The sequence below is a fragment of the Parambassis ranga genome, chromosome 4 (assembly GCF_900634625.1).
Source record: "Parambassis ranga chromosome 4, fParRan2.1, whole genome shotgun sequence".
In the NCBI taxonomy this organism is placed as follows: Eukaryota; Metazoa; Chordata; class Actinopteri; family Ambassidae; genus Parambassis; species Parambassis ranga.
In genome coordinates, this window is record NC_041025.1 from 289,122 (window position 1) to 308,432 (window position 19,311).

At 41.0% G+C, this 19,311-nt stretch overlaps 1 protein-coding gene across 1 annotated transcript; it reads right to left on the minus strand.

Annotated features, from left to right (window-relative positions):
- Positions 1–1,310: 1,310 nt before the first annotated feature.
- On the minus strand, positions 1,311–16,193 carry LOC114434139 (desmoglein-2-like). Its single transcript, XM_028403109.1, has 14 exons — positions 16,040–16,193; positions 12,449–12,577; positions 10,645–10,803; positions 10,369–10,510; positions 9,967–10,127; positions 8,375–8,509; positions 8,073–8,258; positions 7,544–7,974; positions 7,316–7,458; positions 6,490–6,711; positions 5,794–6,036; positions 3,443–3,573; positions 3,051–3,338; positions 1,311–2,867 (listed from the first exon to the last, which is right to left on the minus strand). Exons 1-14 carry the CDS (start codon positions 16,100–16,102, stop codon positions 1,791–1,793), a joined length of 3,510 nt encoding a protein of 1,169 aa, XP_028258910.1. The 5' UTR covers positions 16,103–16,193; the 3' UTR covers positions 1,311–1,790.
- Positions 16,194–19,311: the final 3,118 nt, after the last annotated feature.

The window sequence follows — 19,311 nt, forward strand, 5'->3', positions numbered from 1 at the left end:
TGACATGAAAAGTTGGCAAAAATTCTCAATAGCACTATGAACAGTATGATGAGAACTTGGAATTCCGTTTCTAACCCAAACAGATCATGAGAAGAACCAAAACACATTTTTCTGATTATAGCGCCACCTAGTGGTCAAACTGCTCCTGTTTCCTTGTTGAATTTGATTGGCAGTACCAGGTAAACGATTTGAAGTCCCTCAAAAAAACGATACGTTTTGTGAAGATTAGTCTGAGGATTATGATCAGGTGGTGTCTTAGACCCAGATTGTTAACTGGTTCCAAAGTAGTGGTGCCTGATAGCTTAAGGCTCATCCTCCTATTCTACTTTTATGAAATCTAGATACTACAAGTAAACCTGCACAACTGACCTGAGTGTTCTATTATATATTGATTGTATTGAATTGTTAGATCCTGAAGGTATAGCAGAGCTAGTCCATTTATTATTTAGCTAGCTAGAATTTTAAAGTCTATTCTGACTCTCCATTCTGGATCAGCTGCAGGCTATTAATGGAGTAATGTGGACATCCTGACAATAGTGAGTTGCAGTGTTCCAGTCTAGAAGTAACAAAAGCATAGATGAGTTTTTCAGCATCACTCTGAGAGAAGATGCTCCTGATCTTAGCAATATTATGGAGGTGAAAGAAAGCGGTTTTAGAGACCTGTTTTATATGAGAGATAAATTACATGTCTTGATCATAGATAACTCAGAGGCTCCTCACAGTCCTAGTGGAGGCCAAAGTAATTCCATCCAGAGAGAAAAGTTATCTGATAATCTAGTTCTAAGATGTTTGGGTCCAAAAACAATGACCTCAGTTTTGCCTGAGTATAACAGTAAAAAATTAGAGATCATCCAGTCCTTTATATCCTTTAGACATGCCTGTAGTCTGACTAACGGCGTAGGTGACACCATTTGAGCCTGAACCAGGTTGTACGTGTTCTGTTCTGCTGTTGGACATTTGATTAGGGGTGTTTATATCAGAATTGACTTGCAATTTTTACCACCTCTACATGGCCTTTGTTTCTCAGCCGCAGATGTTGCTGCTTGGTCACAACTACCGAAAACACGGATTCACATATGTACTTTTTTCAACTCACAAATAAGTACAAATGATATTTTGAATAAATAATATCATATTTCATTTGATTGGGTTCTCTCTATTTTCAGGACCTGTGAAGCCATGCTGACATTTTGAGTCATTGTTATGCGGAAATGTAGAACCTTCTGAAGTGTACAATTACCTTTAAGCAGCATGTTCTCATCCACACAACAATTTAGAAACAAAACAAAACAAAAAACTTGACATTAATGGCAATTTTAACAATTTTAATATAGTACACACACATGCTTTATAGGCAATAGGATGTAGAGCTAATATGTATTCCAGGTTGTGCACACAAGAAAATGCGACCCAAACATGGATGTGACAATGAGTTAACCAGATCAGTGTGAATATTACAGCATGGCACTGACTAGCAAAGCATGAAACATTCAAACCTGTTGGTTCATTTGTGAACTTACAGAACCTAAGCACTGCAAAGACCCTGCTATGTATAGACAGAACACTCAGCATATATGTAACAAAAATAACCAATGTGTATCTGAGTATACCCTCAGCCTAAGGTCAGAAACTTTAACTGGAATTTTCGGTTTTAGTGAGTAATCTTCCCTTCACCTGCCAGCAGAAAATATTGTGCTGATGATTGGTTAATATAAAATATAGGCTCAATATAAAAGTCCAACTACCCACAAAAAAACACCACAACCAATGTTTCCCCCCCAAATAACAGATCAGTTAATTTCCCTTTTGTCACTTCTTTGCAGTGGGTGGGGAACATGCTCATTATGCACTCCTACCCTAACAGAGTCCACCTTGTTGGTCAGAGAGCCAGTGGATGGGCTGCCCTTGCTAGAGAGATTGCTTTTAAAGACAGAGATATCACTCCTCTGGGACAGAGCTCCTGTCTCCTGAACCAGCTGGCCTCTGCTGCTTTGTGGCTCTCTGATCACCTGGACTCTCTGAGATCCTGAATGCCCCCCTGGCTGTAGAGTACCTCCCTGAAGGAGACAGGCCTGGCTCCCCTTTAACACTTTCATTGACCCTGAAGGCACCTTGCCCTCAACAAGCATCATGGCCTGGGAGCCAGCCATGGGTCCAGGGCGGATCAGGTGGGCAGAGCTCCCCCTGTTCTCCAGCATCACCATGCCAGTGCCCTGCGTCAGACCACTGGACATGACTGTCTGCCCCTGAACAATAACTCCTTGGGAAGGCGCAGGCTGAGTGTTGTTAACCAGTAACATGCTCTGAAGGTTTGTGGCTTGTGCATCAGCTAGCAGCACAGTGTTCTGAGCCTGTGGCTGGAGTACATAGTGCATTGGCTGAAGTACAGGGGTGGATGTGTAGTAGATTGGCTGCTGCTGTAGTAGGAGCATCTGGCTTTGATTTCCCATCCCTGTTTCTGCTGTGGTGATCCCTTCCCTGACTGTGGCTTTGTTTTCGTTTACAGTGTGGGAACGCTTGGTTGTCTCCCTCACCACATTCTGGTTTGCTTTGGGAATGGTTGGCTGCAGATTTGGTGGATGGGACAGCTGCTGGGTGGTCACCAAACTGGATGAGCTTTTGGTACTGGTTAGTGAGGCACTGGGCTGAGGAGTGACCACTTGTTGGACCTCTTTTTGGATTCCGCCTCCACATACCTCAGCGAGTGTCTTGAACTTTGGTCCAAGGCCATCAAGGAAGTGCAGGTCATTTTCAGACTCCAGAAGGCTGCAGCAGCCGACTGAGGCAGCAGAGGAACCCTGGCCCTCATAGTCATACACCAACAGACCATCCTTCACTCCAAGGTGGTCCACTGCACTGGCCGCCTTCTTTTGAAAAAAGAGATCACAATGATTATTTATTTATTTTATATATTATCACACTGTTTTATAACAGATTGTTTTAATTAGGGCCCGAGCACCGAGTGGCCCTAATTAAACCATTACAAAGGGCCATATGTACAGGTTTACTGCTAAAAGTGGCTTTTAGGATCCCACAAGTCAGTTTCTTACCTGATTGTAGTACTGTTCCAGGAAGTAGTCTGGCAGGGCTATGCCATCATAAATGCCTTCAGCTCCACAAGATTCTCTACCATCAAACTGAGAGTAGGATGCACTGCTGTGGGTCATTCCCCACATTCCACCTGTGGCGCAACCATTCATCCCATTCATAGAAGTGACAGATTGCTGAATATCCAACCGTGATGCTGGTGCCATTGCTGAGGTTTTTTGAGCTGTCCCTTGATGTATGGTGAATGTATCTCCATTATTTTGTGTTGGCACATTCAGTAGTGGCACCTCCTGTAATCAGCCAACAATCCAATGGTTAGTGTGGTGATGACATTTTTTATGTACCAAAATTCCTGCTCTTAACAGAGAAGGTCCAATGTTTAAATATGTCTAACCGTGTTCTCTCCCTGGTGTTCAGTGTGGTATTTAATTAGATGTGACTTAGTGTCAAACGGCATCTCAGCAAAGAGGTCTGGAAAACCTGCAGCGCCTCCACATTGGCAGAAGAGCAGCAACAGAGGAATGACTGAAAACAAATACAAAAAATAATGCACCCAACCTGGTAGAAAGTCTTCTCTTTTAACAGTGTTTTTGCTTTATAACATCACAATCTTTACTTAACAAAAAGCAGTGTTGATCTTTGTCTGTATATAGTGCTTTTCTATCTACTCAGGTACTCAAAGCTCTTCACACAGAATCCTTAGTCAATAATTATCTGTTATTAAATTACAGTGGAGTAGGAAATATAAACAAATAATAGATAAATTAAGCACAACAATAGACAAGTAAACACAACACTGGGCTAGACAGGGCTAGGACTACAAATCACCATAGAACTTTGGAGTCAGGGGTAGTTGTACAAAGGCACACCAAGAGAGAACTGAGAGAAATGAGACAAGAGAGAGAGGCGGACACATGATTAGGGACATGTAAAGCTGTCCAAGAGTTTAAATCGAGGCAACTGGACTCAAGGATTGTTTGAGTGGCTTCTTCAATTCTACTGCTATTCTGGTGGGAAAACTGTGTTTTTAGGTGACATGTAATGCTTATAAATATAAAAGTGTAGGTATAACTGGTATTATTGCATGCTTTTGCACTGAAAAGGTTATGCACATTGATGTACAGATGCAGTGGCAGTTCTACATTGAATTACTTCCTAGGCGATTGATGGATAGATCTATGTTAGCAGATAGTAGCTAACTAGCTAACTGACATTATAAAAACACAGCATGGCATGACACCTTCACTCTTACAGTCCTCTCTGTTGGCCTGCAGCATTCATCTGTCTGTCACGTTTGTTGACATGACGCAAAAACATGTGTGTTGTGTAAAGATCTTGTAATAGCAGTAAAACTCTTACTCCTTCTGTCATTCATGCTACTACATACACACACAAACACGCAATAATGCACACAATCAGGAGAGAGTGAGACATCTGTGTTGAACAGTGAGGATATATGATAGACGAACATGAAAAAACAAGTGGGAAGAGAGTTCCATAGGCTCTTTAAAGAGGCTCGGGTGGTAGGCCTGAGAGAGCTCTGGCATCCAACAATGAGAGCAGGAAAAAGTGTTCAAAGTTCAAACATTTAAAAACCAATTTCAAAAACTAAAAACTTCTCAAAAGAAAAAAGTCTTGTGTGTGTGTGTGTGTTTAATGATATCACAATTATGCCATCTCATGGGTTTTCTGTCCGAGTTTCTTTAACTTCGTGGATAATTTCATCATTTATGTGCACCTTAAGGTGCTGTTAGTGGGCCTTGTTTTGATTAAGAAACAAACAGAAACAGTTTTCCTAAGATTCTGGGTTAAGTTGGACAACTCAAGCCATTTGGAGATGTTAAGTAAGGCCTGTGTCAACTGCTTCTTTGCCAGAGTAGGAGTTTTGCCAGACACATGGATGACTGTGTCATCTGCATATAGCTGGCAGTTGACATCATAGTCCAACAGTCCAGAAGGTTGTTTGAGTAAATTGCAAATAACAATGGACCTGAACTGATCCTTGTGACACTCCCATGTCATTAGGACACAGATTGGATTTACCCTATCGACTTTGACACGTTGTTGTAAAGTATCACAAAGATGTATGATTATATATGTTATACTTTTATTTTGACACTTCCTGCCAGACCGGAACTTTGTATTAGCAGCGTGCACGGACAACACGAAAGAATGGTAACTAAAAAAGAACACTGACAACAAGGAAACTGAAAGACTGCAAATTAGGTATAAAGACAGGGATAATCAGTAATTAAAATGAATTATGTTAAATGGAGAAGCCTCAGTTGAATGTGGCAACAAGGTACATTGTATTTACCGAGTTATATTCATGAGAAAACAGTAATTATCGCATGAGTTAGCATAACATGTTATGGGTGTGTATTTTGTATGCAGCTCTTACGTTGGTTGATGGCCTATAAAGAACTTAAAGGGGTCACTAAACCATCAGTTCTGGCTGACTTCTTTTAACTGGATGCTACAGTTGTCTTCACCTCAGATAAGGCTTAAACCATAATAAAGCTGTTGATGACATTTTTAAAAAGGTGCAATTTTGTAAAAAAAATACTCAATTTCTTTCAGGTAAAAAAAATCCTGTACTGACAACATAGCATTTGTCTAGTGAGCCTTTTATCCATGTAAAACACTAAACACTTTCTTTTAATTTAATCACTCATTGCAGTTAAAATGCATTTGCACATTAGACCTACATTATTAAGGAGACACTGAGCATTATATCACACTTACATAGTAGGAGCAGCAAGCCCAGTAGTAACACTCCAATTCCTGCAGGTCCTAACTCAGCTCCTTTCCTGGCCTCACCATTTTGCCCACGTTTCCCACAAACCACTCCATCCTCACAGGTACAAACTTGTACCTTTACTTTCTGTGGTTCTGGACAGGCCTCTCCCTGCTGGTCTTTCACCATAAGTTCCACCTCATAAAAGCCAGGCCACAGTGGATTTTGGGCCCTTATGATAGCTTCAGTGTCTGCCAGAAAAAGACAAAGTGCGGAAAATGAATATGCATCCACATTGTTGGTTAGGGTCACAAGTTTGGTTACATTTTTCATTTTTCTCTTTTGTTAGCCATATATGTTTTGTTTTCCAGCTTTAAGACCACTGAAACTTTTCCTTTTTTACCATGCTGCAGAAGAGAGTCTGATGTCACCAAACCAAGTAAGATTGCTCTAATTTGTTTTTATTTTTGAATAATTTAAATTTTTAGAAGAATACTATAATAATTGAGTCATCTCCTTGTAATTAACTGGCAAAAAGCCAACTAAATATATAAGATATAGATATAGATATAGATAAGATCACTACAACTCAGTCACATGGACAAGAATGATGGAAATGCTTTTGTTTCCAACATAGTATTCTCAAATACTGCTTTACTCCCATGAATTTGTTCTAACAGCTCTAATGGTGATATTTTTCTTACCGTTTAGATGCTCCACATGCCATTTTACTCCAGTCTCGTCTTTGACAATAGTGAAGTGAAAGGGAGGTCCATTTGGGTATGCATCCTCATCAATAGCATGCACAATAACAGCAGTATCTGTGCTACATATAGTCTGCACATTACTGGTCAGGACTGGGCAGTGATCGTTAAAATCTTCCACCTGGATAGCGACAGTGCCGGTAGCTGTTTTAGCAGGCATATCTGTGATGGAAAGACAAAATATATTAAAGCTGCAAGCAGCAATGAGCAGGCCCCAATCTAGGGGGTGCATTTTCGTGCACATTCAGGGGGTCAAAATAGCAGTTCTTTAGTGGAAGAAATATAATAATTCCTTCAGTTACAATAGGACTCTCGCACCATTCAGTGCTCAGGCTCTAATAATATCATTCAGAAGTTTCCTTTGTGTAGCTTTCCTTTCTTTAGACAAACACTGTTGGATTTAATTACATTATTAAAGCTGTGTACACCAATAACATCACATGTTTTCCATTGGCACATTTTTCTGACTTACCTCTTTTGCACACATATGGGTTTCAGCTGTGCTTATGAAATGACCCCATTGTGCAGTGTGATACTTAAAAGTCATGTTCAGACATTCTCAACGAAATTTTAAAAAATCATGGTCTACTGTTGTGGCCTGTACAGTAAGAAATTGTGTCTGTATTTAGGTTTTAATGTTTTGTAACATTATAGGTAATAAGTGATACATAGAGATTTTAGAATCTAGTAGAAGGTAATAGAGTTAAGGTTACCCTCCAAGTTGTGCTCTAAGAACATGCTGCACATACACACTGTAAAAGTGTACCTTCTGTAATGCATAGTATCTCAGCCATATACGTCCCATTGACCAGGAATGGAGATTCTCTGTCAGGCATCTTATTCAGTTTGATCTCAGCTGTCTTTGGGTCAATGATTAGCCAGTTGTCAGGGTCTGAGCCCTTGGCATACCTGCACCAGAAAGAGTCAGAAAGTGAAGCTAGTGTAGTTTTATCTGTAGATGCCCTCATGAGTAAGTTTTTATGTCTGCACTGACCTGACATTCTCAGCTGGTTTCCCAGTGTCTTCATCTTTTGCAGGGTATCGGGCAATGACATCTTTAATGTTAAAGGATTGGCCTCCCTCTGAGATGGAAATAGCTTTGACTTTGGGATCAAATCGTGGCCCCTCTGGCTGGTTCTTCACATTGATTTTGATGGGATATGTTTTAAACGCCCCACTTGGTCCAGACCACGATCCACTGGCTCCACTAGCTGATCCTCCAGCCCCAGCCCCACCACCTCCAGCTCCTCCCCCAGCCCCTCCCCCAGCCCCTCCCCCGGCCCCTCCCCCAGCCCCTCCCCCGCCCCCCCCTGCACCACCTGCTCCTCCTCCACCACCTGCACCTCCCCCAGATCCATGTGGTGGAGCTGCGTTCCTCACAGCTAGACCAAGTTCAAGGTCTTTTACATCCTCAAAATCCACAGGCTGTGACAAACGCACACACAAAAAAAAACTAATTACTATTAAAACCTGTTATAAGAAGTTCATACCAGACCATTTACATTACTATAAATCAATAGTACCTTGTTAAGCATCAGAATCCCTTCATTGGTTTTGGGGTCAGTTCTAATACTGAAGTACCCGGCCTCATTTCCTTTGACAATATCAAACACAGCTTCCCAGTTGCCTGTACCCTCTTGGTCCAGGTCCTCTGCTTTGATTCTCATCACCTCCACACCATATGTGTTCTCCTCAATGCTTGCTTCATACTGCAAGCAAAACTCACAGAATTACATTTTTTGCTAAAGTAATTTGATATACTGAGTCTACTTGCAAGGTATGCAGTATAACATGGTGTGTGACAGAGTATGAAACAGAATACTACCTGCTCTTTTTCCAGAGTGGGACGATTGTCATTGACATCAAGGACATTAATGGTGACCGTGCCGGTTGCACTGTTTCCCCCTGGTTTGCCATCCAGGTCTTGACCTTTGACCGTCAAAATATACTGGTCTTCTTTCTAAAATAAACACAGACAAGAATCCTTATGTACACGTTGAACATCTGTTTGTGTTAAACCTCAAGTATGTGTAGGTTCTGAGAAGCTAAAATAATTTAATTTAATGAAGTTTGCTGTCCATGTGAAAAATAGAGACTGTAGTACAGGGGCAGCAGCAGGGTCCCCAACCAGGGACATCTCCCTGTCACCCCTGCAGCTGATGGATGTTCTCTCCTCCAGCTGTTGTTGGGGTTAGTTGTTCTTTCTTTGTTGACAGCCCCGAGTAGCCTTAGGATCCAGCTTCCAAGATGGTAGTCTTCTGGCTAGCCATTCAGCAGCCAACTCTGCTAGAGTACTCTGACTCACTCATAGGCCTCGATCCCCTCCTCTGCTGGTAACGTGAACTCAATGAGTAGCATAGACCTTGCCTTGGTGGACCACCACACTATATCACAGCAGAGAGATGTAGTAGTGACCTTGACTAGGAAACAGAGTTGCCTCTCAAGGTCTACTCTCATGTTCCACTCCTTGTCAGGGAAAAACGGCCTAGGTGTTTCTTTTGACCTGATGTTTCTTCTCCCCTCAACTTCTGTGACAAAACTGTGGTTCTCTGCTGGTGGTACCCCATTGCAGCCCACTCGACAGCGATCCAGCAAGATGTGCTGGAGGTTTGCATCAGGGGTATTGTAGTGTGCAGCATTCCTCATGCCTACACTACTGGTGAAGGTTCCGAGGACAGGGAAATGTGTCATGTAGAATGGATGAGGAAGCTGAGTCTTGCCTGCGGGATCTTCCAAAAGTCTGTCCAACTGATGTTTTAGTTGACGATTCCCTCCCAGTTTGTACAGCTTCCTTGTTGGACCTGCGACACAGCAATGATCTTGTAGCACTTTTCCTCCATCCTTGTCACCTCCGCCACCACCACCTTCTCTCTTTGTAGTTGGCCCTGGTGGTGCTTCTCCCCACCCTAGGCCTGTCCCTTCTGCCTGGACTCTGTTGACAATCTCTTGATGTTGCAACTGACTGATGTCTCTTGAAACTGATATTATTTGATACTGTGAAATCCACCTGACTGTATTACATAGACTACAATACAATTACTACAATTACTAATCACTAAATACTTCTTTACAGGAAGGCCAGCACAGGTCTGATGCTCTTTGTCGTCTAGGTGCTTTACTCAGTAAAACAGTAAAGAAGTTAAGACAAAAATATAAGTCTTGGTTTAGGTTTTCAGACCACTTATTTAGGACAGCTGTCCATGTTATTTCATATTAGCAGAAGCAAGACGAGGTTGGTCAGACAGGCCGGTTCACCAGCAGGCAGTGCTTTTCCCATTTTTCATCACAACAGGATGCAAACCAGTGCAATACACTTATTGGTGGATAGGCAGAGAAGAGAGAAGAAATAAGGGCACAGATCTTGTTCCTCCTTGTGGGGTTCTAAGTGTTCAGGGACAAAGACTGTGTGTTTCATACCTCTCTGTCCAGCAAAGGCTTATTGACATAGATAGTGCCATCACGTGTGATGTAGAACATGTCATCAGCTGGCTTCTGATCTATGAGGGTGTAGGCAATCTTAGAATTGTCATGCCCAGGCTCATCCGCATCAGTTGCCACAACTGTTGTAACTAAAGTCCCTGTAAAACAGCAGAAGAATAAAGCCTCATTAGAAATATTCTGTGCAGGTTTGTTTGAGGCCAGTGCAAACATTTGTTACTCTACCTTATGTACATTTTAAATAAAAAAACCTCAGCAATGTGAAAGTGAATAAAGCAAACCCTTTAACAACTAGAATCAGTCAAATATAACTATTTTGTATATTTAAAATCTAACTTTAACCTGCTTAGTAGAGAATGACATGAGAGGAGAACCACTTACCTTGAGGGCTGAGCTCAGGCACTTTAACTGGCGCGATGTTTCCAAACACTGGAGGATTGTCATTTTGATCTACCACTTTAAATCTAATGGCAATGTTTTGCTCTGCCAGAGTGCCATTAGTGTATGTAGCAACACCTGACAGCTGAAACAGAAGATTTACATCTTGTCTGTCAGCAGATACATTTTATAATATGAAGATTAACACTGTTACACATCTCAAATACAAATGTGACAAGTAACTTACAACATGAATGAATTTGTTTTTGTATCACTCACTTTGTACTGATCAATCTGCTCTCTGTCAAGCATTTTGGTCACACGAATATATCCAGTTTTATGGTCTACTACAAACACATGGAAGGGATCTCGGTTTGCACCAATGCCGGTCAACGAGTAAATGACATTGCCTTTGCCATCATCAAAATCGGAATGAATCTAAAATGTAGAGGAGGGGAGATAATTGGCTTCATTTACAGTTAGGGAAAAATATTTGAACCCCTGCTGATTTTGTAAGTTTGCCCACTAACAAAGAAATTACCTGTCTATCATTTCAATGGTAGGTTTATTTGAACAGTGAGAGACAGAACCATAACGAAATAATGTCCAAAGAAATGCAATTAAAAAACGTTATAAATTCATTTTCATTTTCATGAATGAAATCAGTATTTGATCCCCGGTCTGTGTATCTACGCACCGAGTGGTGTGAAGGCCCTATTGTAATTGTAGTGGAAATGACCTCTTTTTACTCTGACGTGTACTGCTCCTATATAGTGGACACCATCAACTTCTGCTCTGAAGCCTTCTATGATCATGAAAATTCATTCAACATGTTCAAGGGGACATGTCCAGGCAGCTGATGGGGTTCTGGCAAGAAATCCTGGGGATTTTGCCCGATTTACTTCATATCAGGTGGATGTCACCTAAAGACCATGCTGATCAAAAGTTAAAGGGCGTGGCCGCTGTGGCGTCAATTCGCCATTCATACACAAACAGCTCTCTCTCCTACATACTTCCTCCAAACAGCTTCAAACTTTCTGCACGTCATCAGAGCCCTGCCCTGAAAGTCTCTATGTGATCATAATCTGTGTTGCTCATGGTGCTCCCTTGTGGTGAAGACAGGAAGTGCCATGACAACCCTGCTCACCACTGAGCCAGTGCTGCCCTCCCTTACATGCACTTATTCAACACTGTTTAATCCTTCCCTGTCATTTTACAGCCAAATGAGGATCAGATTTCCGATCAAGTGATTTGATCTGGACATCCATATAAAATAAGATAATCCTTTATTAGTTGGGGGTGTTTCTCTGTCACGGGGACAGGACAACTGCACCACATCAAGGAGAGGATGGATAGGGCCATGTACCATCAAGTCTTGGGTGAGAACTTCCTTCCCTCAGCCAGGGCATTGAAAATGGATCGTGGGTGGGTGTTCCAGCCCGACAATGATCCAAAACACATGGCCAAGGCAACAAAGGATTGATCAACGTGAAGCATATTAAGGTCTTGGAGTAGCCTAGTCAGTCTCCAGACACTAATCCCATAGAAAATCTGTGGAGGGACCCAATGGTTTAAGTTGCCAAACATCAGCCAATAAACATTATGACTTGAAGAGGATCTGCAAATAGGAGTGGGACGAAATCCTCCCTGAGATGTGTGCAAACCTTATGACCAACTACAAGAAAGTCTGACCTCTGTGATTGCCTATTATAGTATTAAAGCACATTTTGTGAATGGATCAAATACTTATTTTAACTCTTTTGAAATGCATTGTTCTGTTTTGTTATTGTTCTGTCTCTCACTGTTCATATATACCTATATAAACCACCTCATGTCTTAAGCTCCCTAGTGTTATTTCTTGTGTGATCTGTCTTCTAACTCTTTGACCCCTTGCTTACCCCTGTTCATACCTTTGCCTGTTTTAGACTAAATGCTATATGTGGTATAATAAAACTATGCTGTCTTTTTTAATCCACCTGAAGGTGTAATGTACTGTCGTCTTTCTCCTGAGTTGTGACCTATCCTTTATACAATAAACTACATTGAAATTTTAGTCAAGAAGAACATTCAAACAGTGACTTACCTTGGCCACGGGTCCGTGATTTGTATAGTCTATATTTTCCTCCACACTTATTGGTGGGGGAAGCCAAATTCTTTTTTTTCTTTGCAGATAGTCTCCAGTATTGGATCTAACAGCAGTGACAGCTTGGAGCTGCAGAACGATATAAAGTAAAGAATAATAGTCAAATAGCTAAAATGGTGAAGTGTAGAGATACAAAGTTGCGCAGGTCAATGGGGCTGTGACTACAGGACATGCAGTTAGTAATTAGTGCATGTGTGGAGCTCACATTAAAAAAAAACGCAATGGCAAAAGGTGGCGAAACGGAGGAGCTCATCCCAAAATGTTTTAGTGTACTTATTCCTTAAGTGTTTGAAATAAATGCTGGATCTCCTTTCACATTTTAAACTTGGCTGGTTAGTCATATTTATTGTCACCGGCTATATGCCAGAAATTATTGGGATACAAATTTTAGCTATTTCTGCCCAGGGTTTTCTACAGCGTTTTAAGGTTAGGGCAGCCGCTTTGACAATAAATGGCAACTTTTTCACTATGGCCCCCCAAAGAAAAAACAAATTCACGCATGCATACACAGTAAAATAAGGCTGCATCACGATGAGGCTGAATAATAATACTTTCTGTCTGGATGGCATTACTCTGGCCTCCAGTACGACTGTGAGGAACCTCTGAGTTATCTTTGACCAAGACATGTCGTTTGTCTCTCATATTAAGCAGGTCTCCAGGACCGCTTTCTTTCACCTGTGTAATATTACTAAGATCAGGAGCATCCTCTCTCAGAGTGATGCTGAAAAGCTCATCAATGCTTTTGTCACTGCAAGACTGGACTACTGCAACTCTTTATTGTCAGGATGTCCACATTACTCCATCAACAGTCTGCAGCTGATCCAGAACGCAGCAGCTAGAGTTCTGACAGGAAGCAGCCAAAGGGATCATATCTCTCCTGTTCTAGCGTCTCTTCACTGGCTCCCAGTGGACTCAAGAATACACTTCAAGATCCTTCTTCTAACCTACAAGGCTCTTCATGGATTAGCTCCATTGTATCTGCAGGACCTGATTGTACCATATTTTCCTAATAGGACACTCAGATCTCTGAGTGCAGGTTTACTTGTAGTTCCTAGGATTCATAAAAGTAGAATGTGCACATCATGTTTGTGTCAGGGGGCACAAACATGATCCTCTGAGCAGTTTCCCTCTCACCCTCTGACCTCTCCTCTACTCTCATTAGTCTGGCTCATACTGGTAATATCTGTGTTTACTGTCTTCCTCGTAGTTTTGTGCCTCGCTCTCTCTCTCTCTCTCTCTCTCTCTTTGCAGGTCTCAAGAACTGCATGCTGACTTGCAGTTCGGCCCCTGATCTCGACTTCACTAGCCCCTGCTGCTCAGCTTTGCTTTGATTACTATCAAATTACTATTCCTACTTATGGACTGACGATATATATAGATATCCATTATAATATAATCACTGTTTCATCTTGCTGTCATGTTGGCTCTGTACTGTATCATGTTTGCTCCTCTCTCTCTCTCTCTCTCTCTCTCTCTCCTTCATCCTCTCTGTCCTCTCTCCCTCTTCTTCTCCTCCTCAACCCGGCTGACTGGCAGCAGGAAGGTTCTTCCTTAAGAGACGGGTCCTGCTCAAGGTTTCTTCCTCTTAAAGGGAGTTTTTCCTTGCCACAGTGCTCTTAAGGGGGTTCAGGCTCTGGGTCTCATGCTCTGAGTTTCTATGAAGCGCTTTGAGACAATTTCTGATTGTAAAATGCACTATATAAATAAAACTGAAGTGAATTGAATTGAACAGCAGCAACTGTTGGTTAAATACTATCAACTGTTGCTTCACCAACATTTTTTTTTATCGAGAAGATGCTAAAAACCCGTCAACTGGATAGCATAGAGCAACCTGATCATCATGGTAAGGACATGTGGAGGTAAGATAATAATTTATCTATATTATCTATATATCTATCTATATTTATATCTAACATTTGCATAGTGTCCTATTAGCTGTTTGCCCACATATTTGGTTTCATTGAGGTAGGCTTTATACAATTAGTTCAGTTTCTCATAAAGGCTGCCGATGTGTTTGTGGTTGGCTTTCTGCTATGTTTTAAGAGAAACCACAATCGAAAGTATCAGGGTACTCTACAGGTTTAGCAAGAGCGGCAGAGAGGACTACTACTACAAAAAAAGTAGTGTGAAAGTATAGAAGTGTGCAACTTTCGCATAGAGCACAACTGATCTTAACAGAACCACACACCCTGCTACACCACCATCTTGTCCATAGAACCATAGAACCAGCCTTACTTCAACAGTTGGCAGTTTACCTCCAGACAGTTTATACTACTGTGCTTTGTGTAAGAATGTTCCTTCTCCGAAATGCTCCTTTTAGGTGTGTGCAATATTAATTTAACTCAGGGAATTGTGTTGCTGCTTGTATTCAGTCGCTACACACCCTAACACACCTTTGGAGACAAACTATTCAGTCAATGTACAGACATGTCAGGATATTAGTAGGGGTTAGAAGAAGAAGAGAAGGGAGTGGTCAAACTCTGAAAGAACTCACTCTGAACTGCAGGTGTAAAACAAAACCTGCTGAGCACACACTGCTGGATCGGCTATAATAACAGAAATATCCTTCTGCAGGAAACATTTTTATGTCATTTATTTCTTTCTATTTTGAATAATTTGTCAGTAATAAATCAGCATTTCTCAGTTTCAATACAATAGCTTTAGCTGGCCAGAATGAGTACAAACTTAAACAGAGTAAAAACAACAACAAAAGCATTAAATCAGGGTAACACAACAAAACTGCTTCACTTAAATATTGTAGTTCAAGCCACACACTGAGCTGATAAACATACATTGTATGGTTAGCAAAAATTTCCCAGCTAAACTAAAGTAACTAACTAAAGTATTTCTATTCTATTCTATTCTATTCCATTCTGTTCTGTTCTGTTCTGTTTGATTCTGAGATGCTCCAGTAAGATGGAGGCCTATATTAAGTCATTTAAAACTTAGTAAGTATAGAAGAAAAGAGAAATGTGTGTTACGCATTTCTGTAGCAATTTATCAATATATCTGAAAGAAATCATTTTAGATGAATGTTGTGGTGTCCAGACAAGCTAGATTTGCCCGAGGGTCTCTAAAGCCTAGAAACAATGAGTTTGTGATGCAGCTGCCACAGAGAAATATTGTATGTCCTCTGTGTAGCTCACAGAAGCACTTCCGTATGACTGTGATGTCAAAAACGAATCATGCAAGTTTTAGTTTTCTAAACTGAAAGATGGCAGAGGGAACGTCAAATAATTAACATGGGCAGGAATACACTCGGGAAAAAACAGCTGCCCGCTGTACTGCCTCTTACTTATATCACCCGTAAAACTTCAACGGAACAAAATCATCCCCTGCTGATTATCCATAGACAAAGAAATATTCAAATATTTTATATTCAATTACAGTCGATGTGAATTTTACAATCACAGAAACGTCATCATTAAACCTATTCGTAGCGTGCAGTTAATCATGAGCCCACTTACAGATACGATTCTAGTGTCGACTACTCCACGGAGGGAGAGGACAACACCTGAGAGATAAACTTACCCCAACCAGGAGCAACATAAACACGGGCCAAAAAGCACGTATCATGGCCGGAGAACGGTCCATATCCAGATCAAATCCGCCGAAAAAGTCCCAGCGGCAGCAAGAGTTTCTATTTTGTTTCAACGACGTTGTGATGACAAGGAGGAGACTAGTTAAAGAGGAGGAGTGCTAAACATTGTGGCAGACCTAAGCACTGTTGCTAAGGATGTTTGATGACAACTAGATTTGAAGACCACAATAATATTAAATGCTTTCAAACTGAAATTTGTCACCAATTTTTCCAACATTTTATACAACAGATTTAAACGTGTCAGCATATCAGCTGTGTAAGTACGTTTCTTGTTTTGCTTTGGGGACATCACAAAACAATTCTCAATCTCATAGAATGCTCCACTAGTTTTACCATATAAAATGATGATAGCTGATAGCCTTATTCTCAAACCCAAACTGGAATGCAGAAAACATTTGTCCCATTTGTTGTCATGTCACAGATTTTACTTTTTTTGTACAATGTTTTAATGTGATTTAGTTCATGGTACAGATACCAAATAAAACCAAATGTAATCAATAAGGCAATATCATGACAAGTATACTTCCCAAGGAATTCAGTAAGATCCTGCTTGATTTCATTGGAACATGAGATGCAGATAAGAGGTGGAGATCATCATTGCTGCTTAGTGGGAAGTACATTAGGGACAAAGTCACTTTCTGTTCAGAATGTGGTTTAATTGCTTTGGTCTGCCTCAGGGACCGGGTGTGTACTGTAATAGAGGTGTAGCCATGAACTAAATTGGCTGGGTGTTGTCTTTTTCAGTTTTCAGCAGGTGTGTCTGTGAGTCATGTCTCAGTTGTTTGTTTGTCACATAGTGTCTGTTCACATGCACCCTTATTTAACTTGACAAAACATGTATAGTCTTACTAGTGCAAGGATAGACAGACTGCGGTGAATTATCAAAATGGAATGCACTGCATGTACTGAATTTAACGCTGACATTCAGCCAGTCAATTCAAATTTATTTTTAAAGCACATTTAAAACAACTTTTGTTGACCAAAGTGCTGTACACAGGAGTCAATCACATATTAATAAAATCAAGGTAAAATAGTACAAATACAGTGGACAAGATAAAACACATAAGAGATGAAAGTGAAGCCAACGTGAGCTGCTATTCAGTGTTAAAAGAACAAATGACAGCATTTGGTCAAGTAGGTTAAATCAGAGCATGTTGAGTTACAAACAGCGAGCCACTGGTTTACTTTACTTTATTTACTTTAATTTTACTTTATTTAAATCCCCAAGGTGGCTTGTGTGAATAAGTGAGTCATTAAAAGCATCGGTGAAGCAAGAGGCAGTCAGGTTGTTTAGTGTGCGTACACACGCTTCGGGCAGTGTAACAGAGTGTAAAAACGTACCTGTTTTTTAATTCCAGGGTAAAGTCGCAACGCTATATATCACAGATGGATCTTACCTCGCTGTTGATATATATATATATATATATATATATATATATATATGTATTGGCTTGTGCCTTAACAAACTAAGCTAGGCAATAGGCCATGCACACCACACCAAATCCCCCATAGTATTGAAAACATGAGAATGCCAAAAGATCAAGAGAGAAAAAGAGTTCACGCTCTATTATATCAATGTAACACATTATGCGCAGCAATAGGCGTGTAGCTCTAAAAGAAACATTCATTCATTTACCAAAGATCAATTTTCCAATAGTTCCCAGCTAAGTGAAGTCCCACACAGTCCAAAAAACAATGCAAAAATATACAGTTCCAATATCGAATCACATATCCTTCGGAAAAGACTGACCAAACAATCTCACCAACCCAAGCATCCAGGTAAACTCCTTTGTTTTATGGTAAACTACTTCTTCAGTAAATCCAGTAGGCAAGTAAATCCACACTTTTAATGAAGACACCATAGCTCCAACAACTAAAGGCCCACAAACACTGCTTCAACTGCTGGCTTTAAACAATTAATCCTAAACCTAGGTCTACTCATACTTCTTTTGAGAGTCTCACTCTCAGCCTGTCTCACAGAAGCTGGAAGTCAGAACTCTTTTTCCTTGTTGTAGTGTACCGTCCGTTATTCAGAGTTCCTGCTGGAGTTTTCAGACTTTGTATCAAGTTTAGTGCTCAGCACAGATAAAGTCATTATAGTGGGTGACTTTAACATTCATATGGACGTCGACTTCGACAGTCTGAAGACTGCCTTCAACTCACTCTTGGATTCAGTTGGGTTCTCTCAGTTAGTAAATGAATCCACACACTGCCACAGTCACACCCTCGACCTGGTTCTCACCTATGGCCTGGAAGCTGAGAACCTGCTAGTGTGGTCTCAAAATCCTGTTCGTTCAGACCATCCTTCACGATATGAAGGATGGAGAGGAAGTGGCAGTCCTCTAAATCAGATGACTCCCACAGGGCCTGGAGAGACAGTTTGCTGACGTATAAGAAGGCCCTTTGTAACGCTAGGACAGTTTACTAATCATTATAAAACAAAACAAGAACAACCCGTGCTTTCTCTTTAACGCTGTAGCCAGGCTGACAAAGAGCCACAGCTCTTTGGAGCCTAGCATTCCTGCAGCTCTTAGTAGTGAAGACTTCATGAGCTTCTTCACCGCTAAAATCACCACTATTAGAGGAAAAATCAACCACAATCTCTCTGTGACCACTGAGAATACACCGCTACTTCTGGAAATAGATCCTAATCTAACTTTGGACTGCTTCGTGCCCAAAAGACCTCCCTGAGCTGACCACCAGCATCAGTAAGTATAAACCTCATGCCTTTTAGACCCGATCCAATTTGGCTCCCCAAGGATGTTATTCCTCTGATAGGAGACTCCATATTAGGCCAGATCAACCTTTCTCTGGCAACAGGATATGTACCACAGGCTTTTTAACCTGCTGTGATCATTCCTTGACCTCCTCATGGCATCAGACCATCGACTCGTCTCTGTACTCCTACTGGATCTCAGTGCAGCCTTTGACACTGTAGATCATAGCCTTTTACTACACAGATTATAGCATGAGATTAGGATTACAGGGACACCACTACACTGGTTTAAATCATATTTATCTGACAGATTCTACTTCGTTCATGTTAATGATGTCTCCTCCTTCCATACAAGGGTTAATCACAGTGTTCCACAGGGTTCAGTGCTCAAACCGATCCTGTTCACCCTCTACATGCTCCCTCTAGCAAACATCATTTAGAAGCGTGGAATAAAGTTTCATTGTTGTGCTGATGATACCCAGCTGT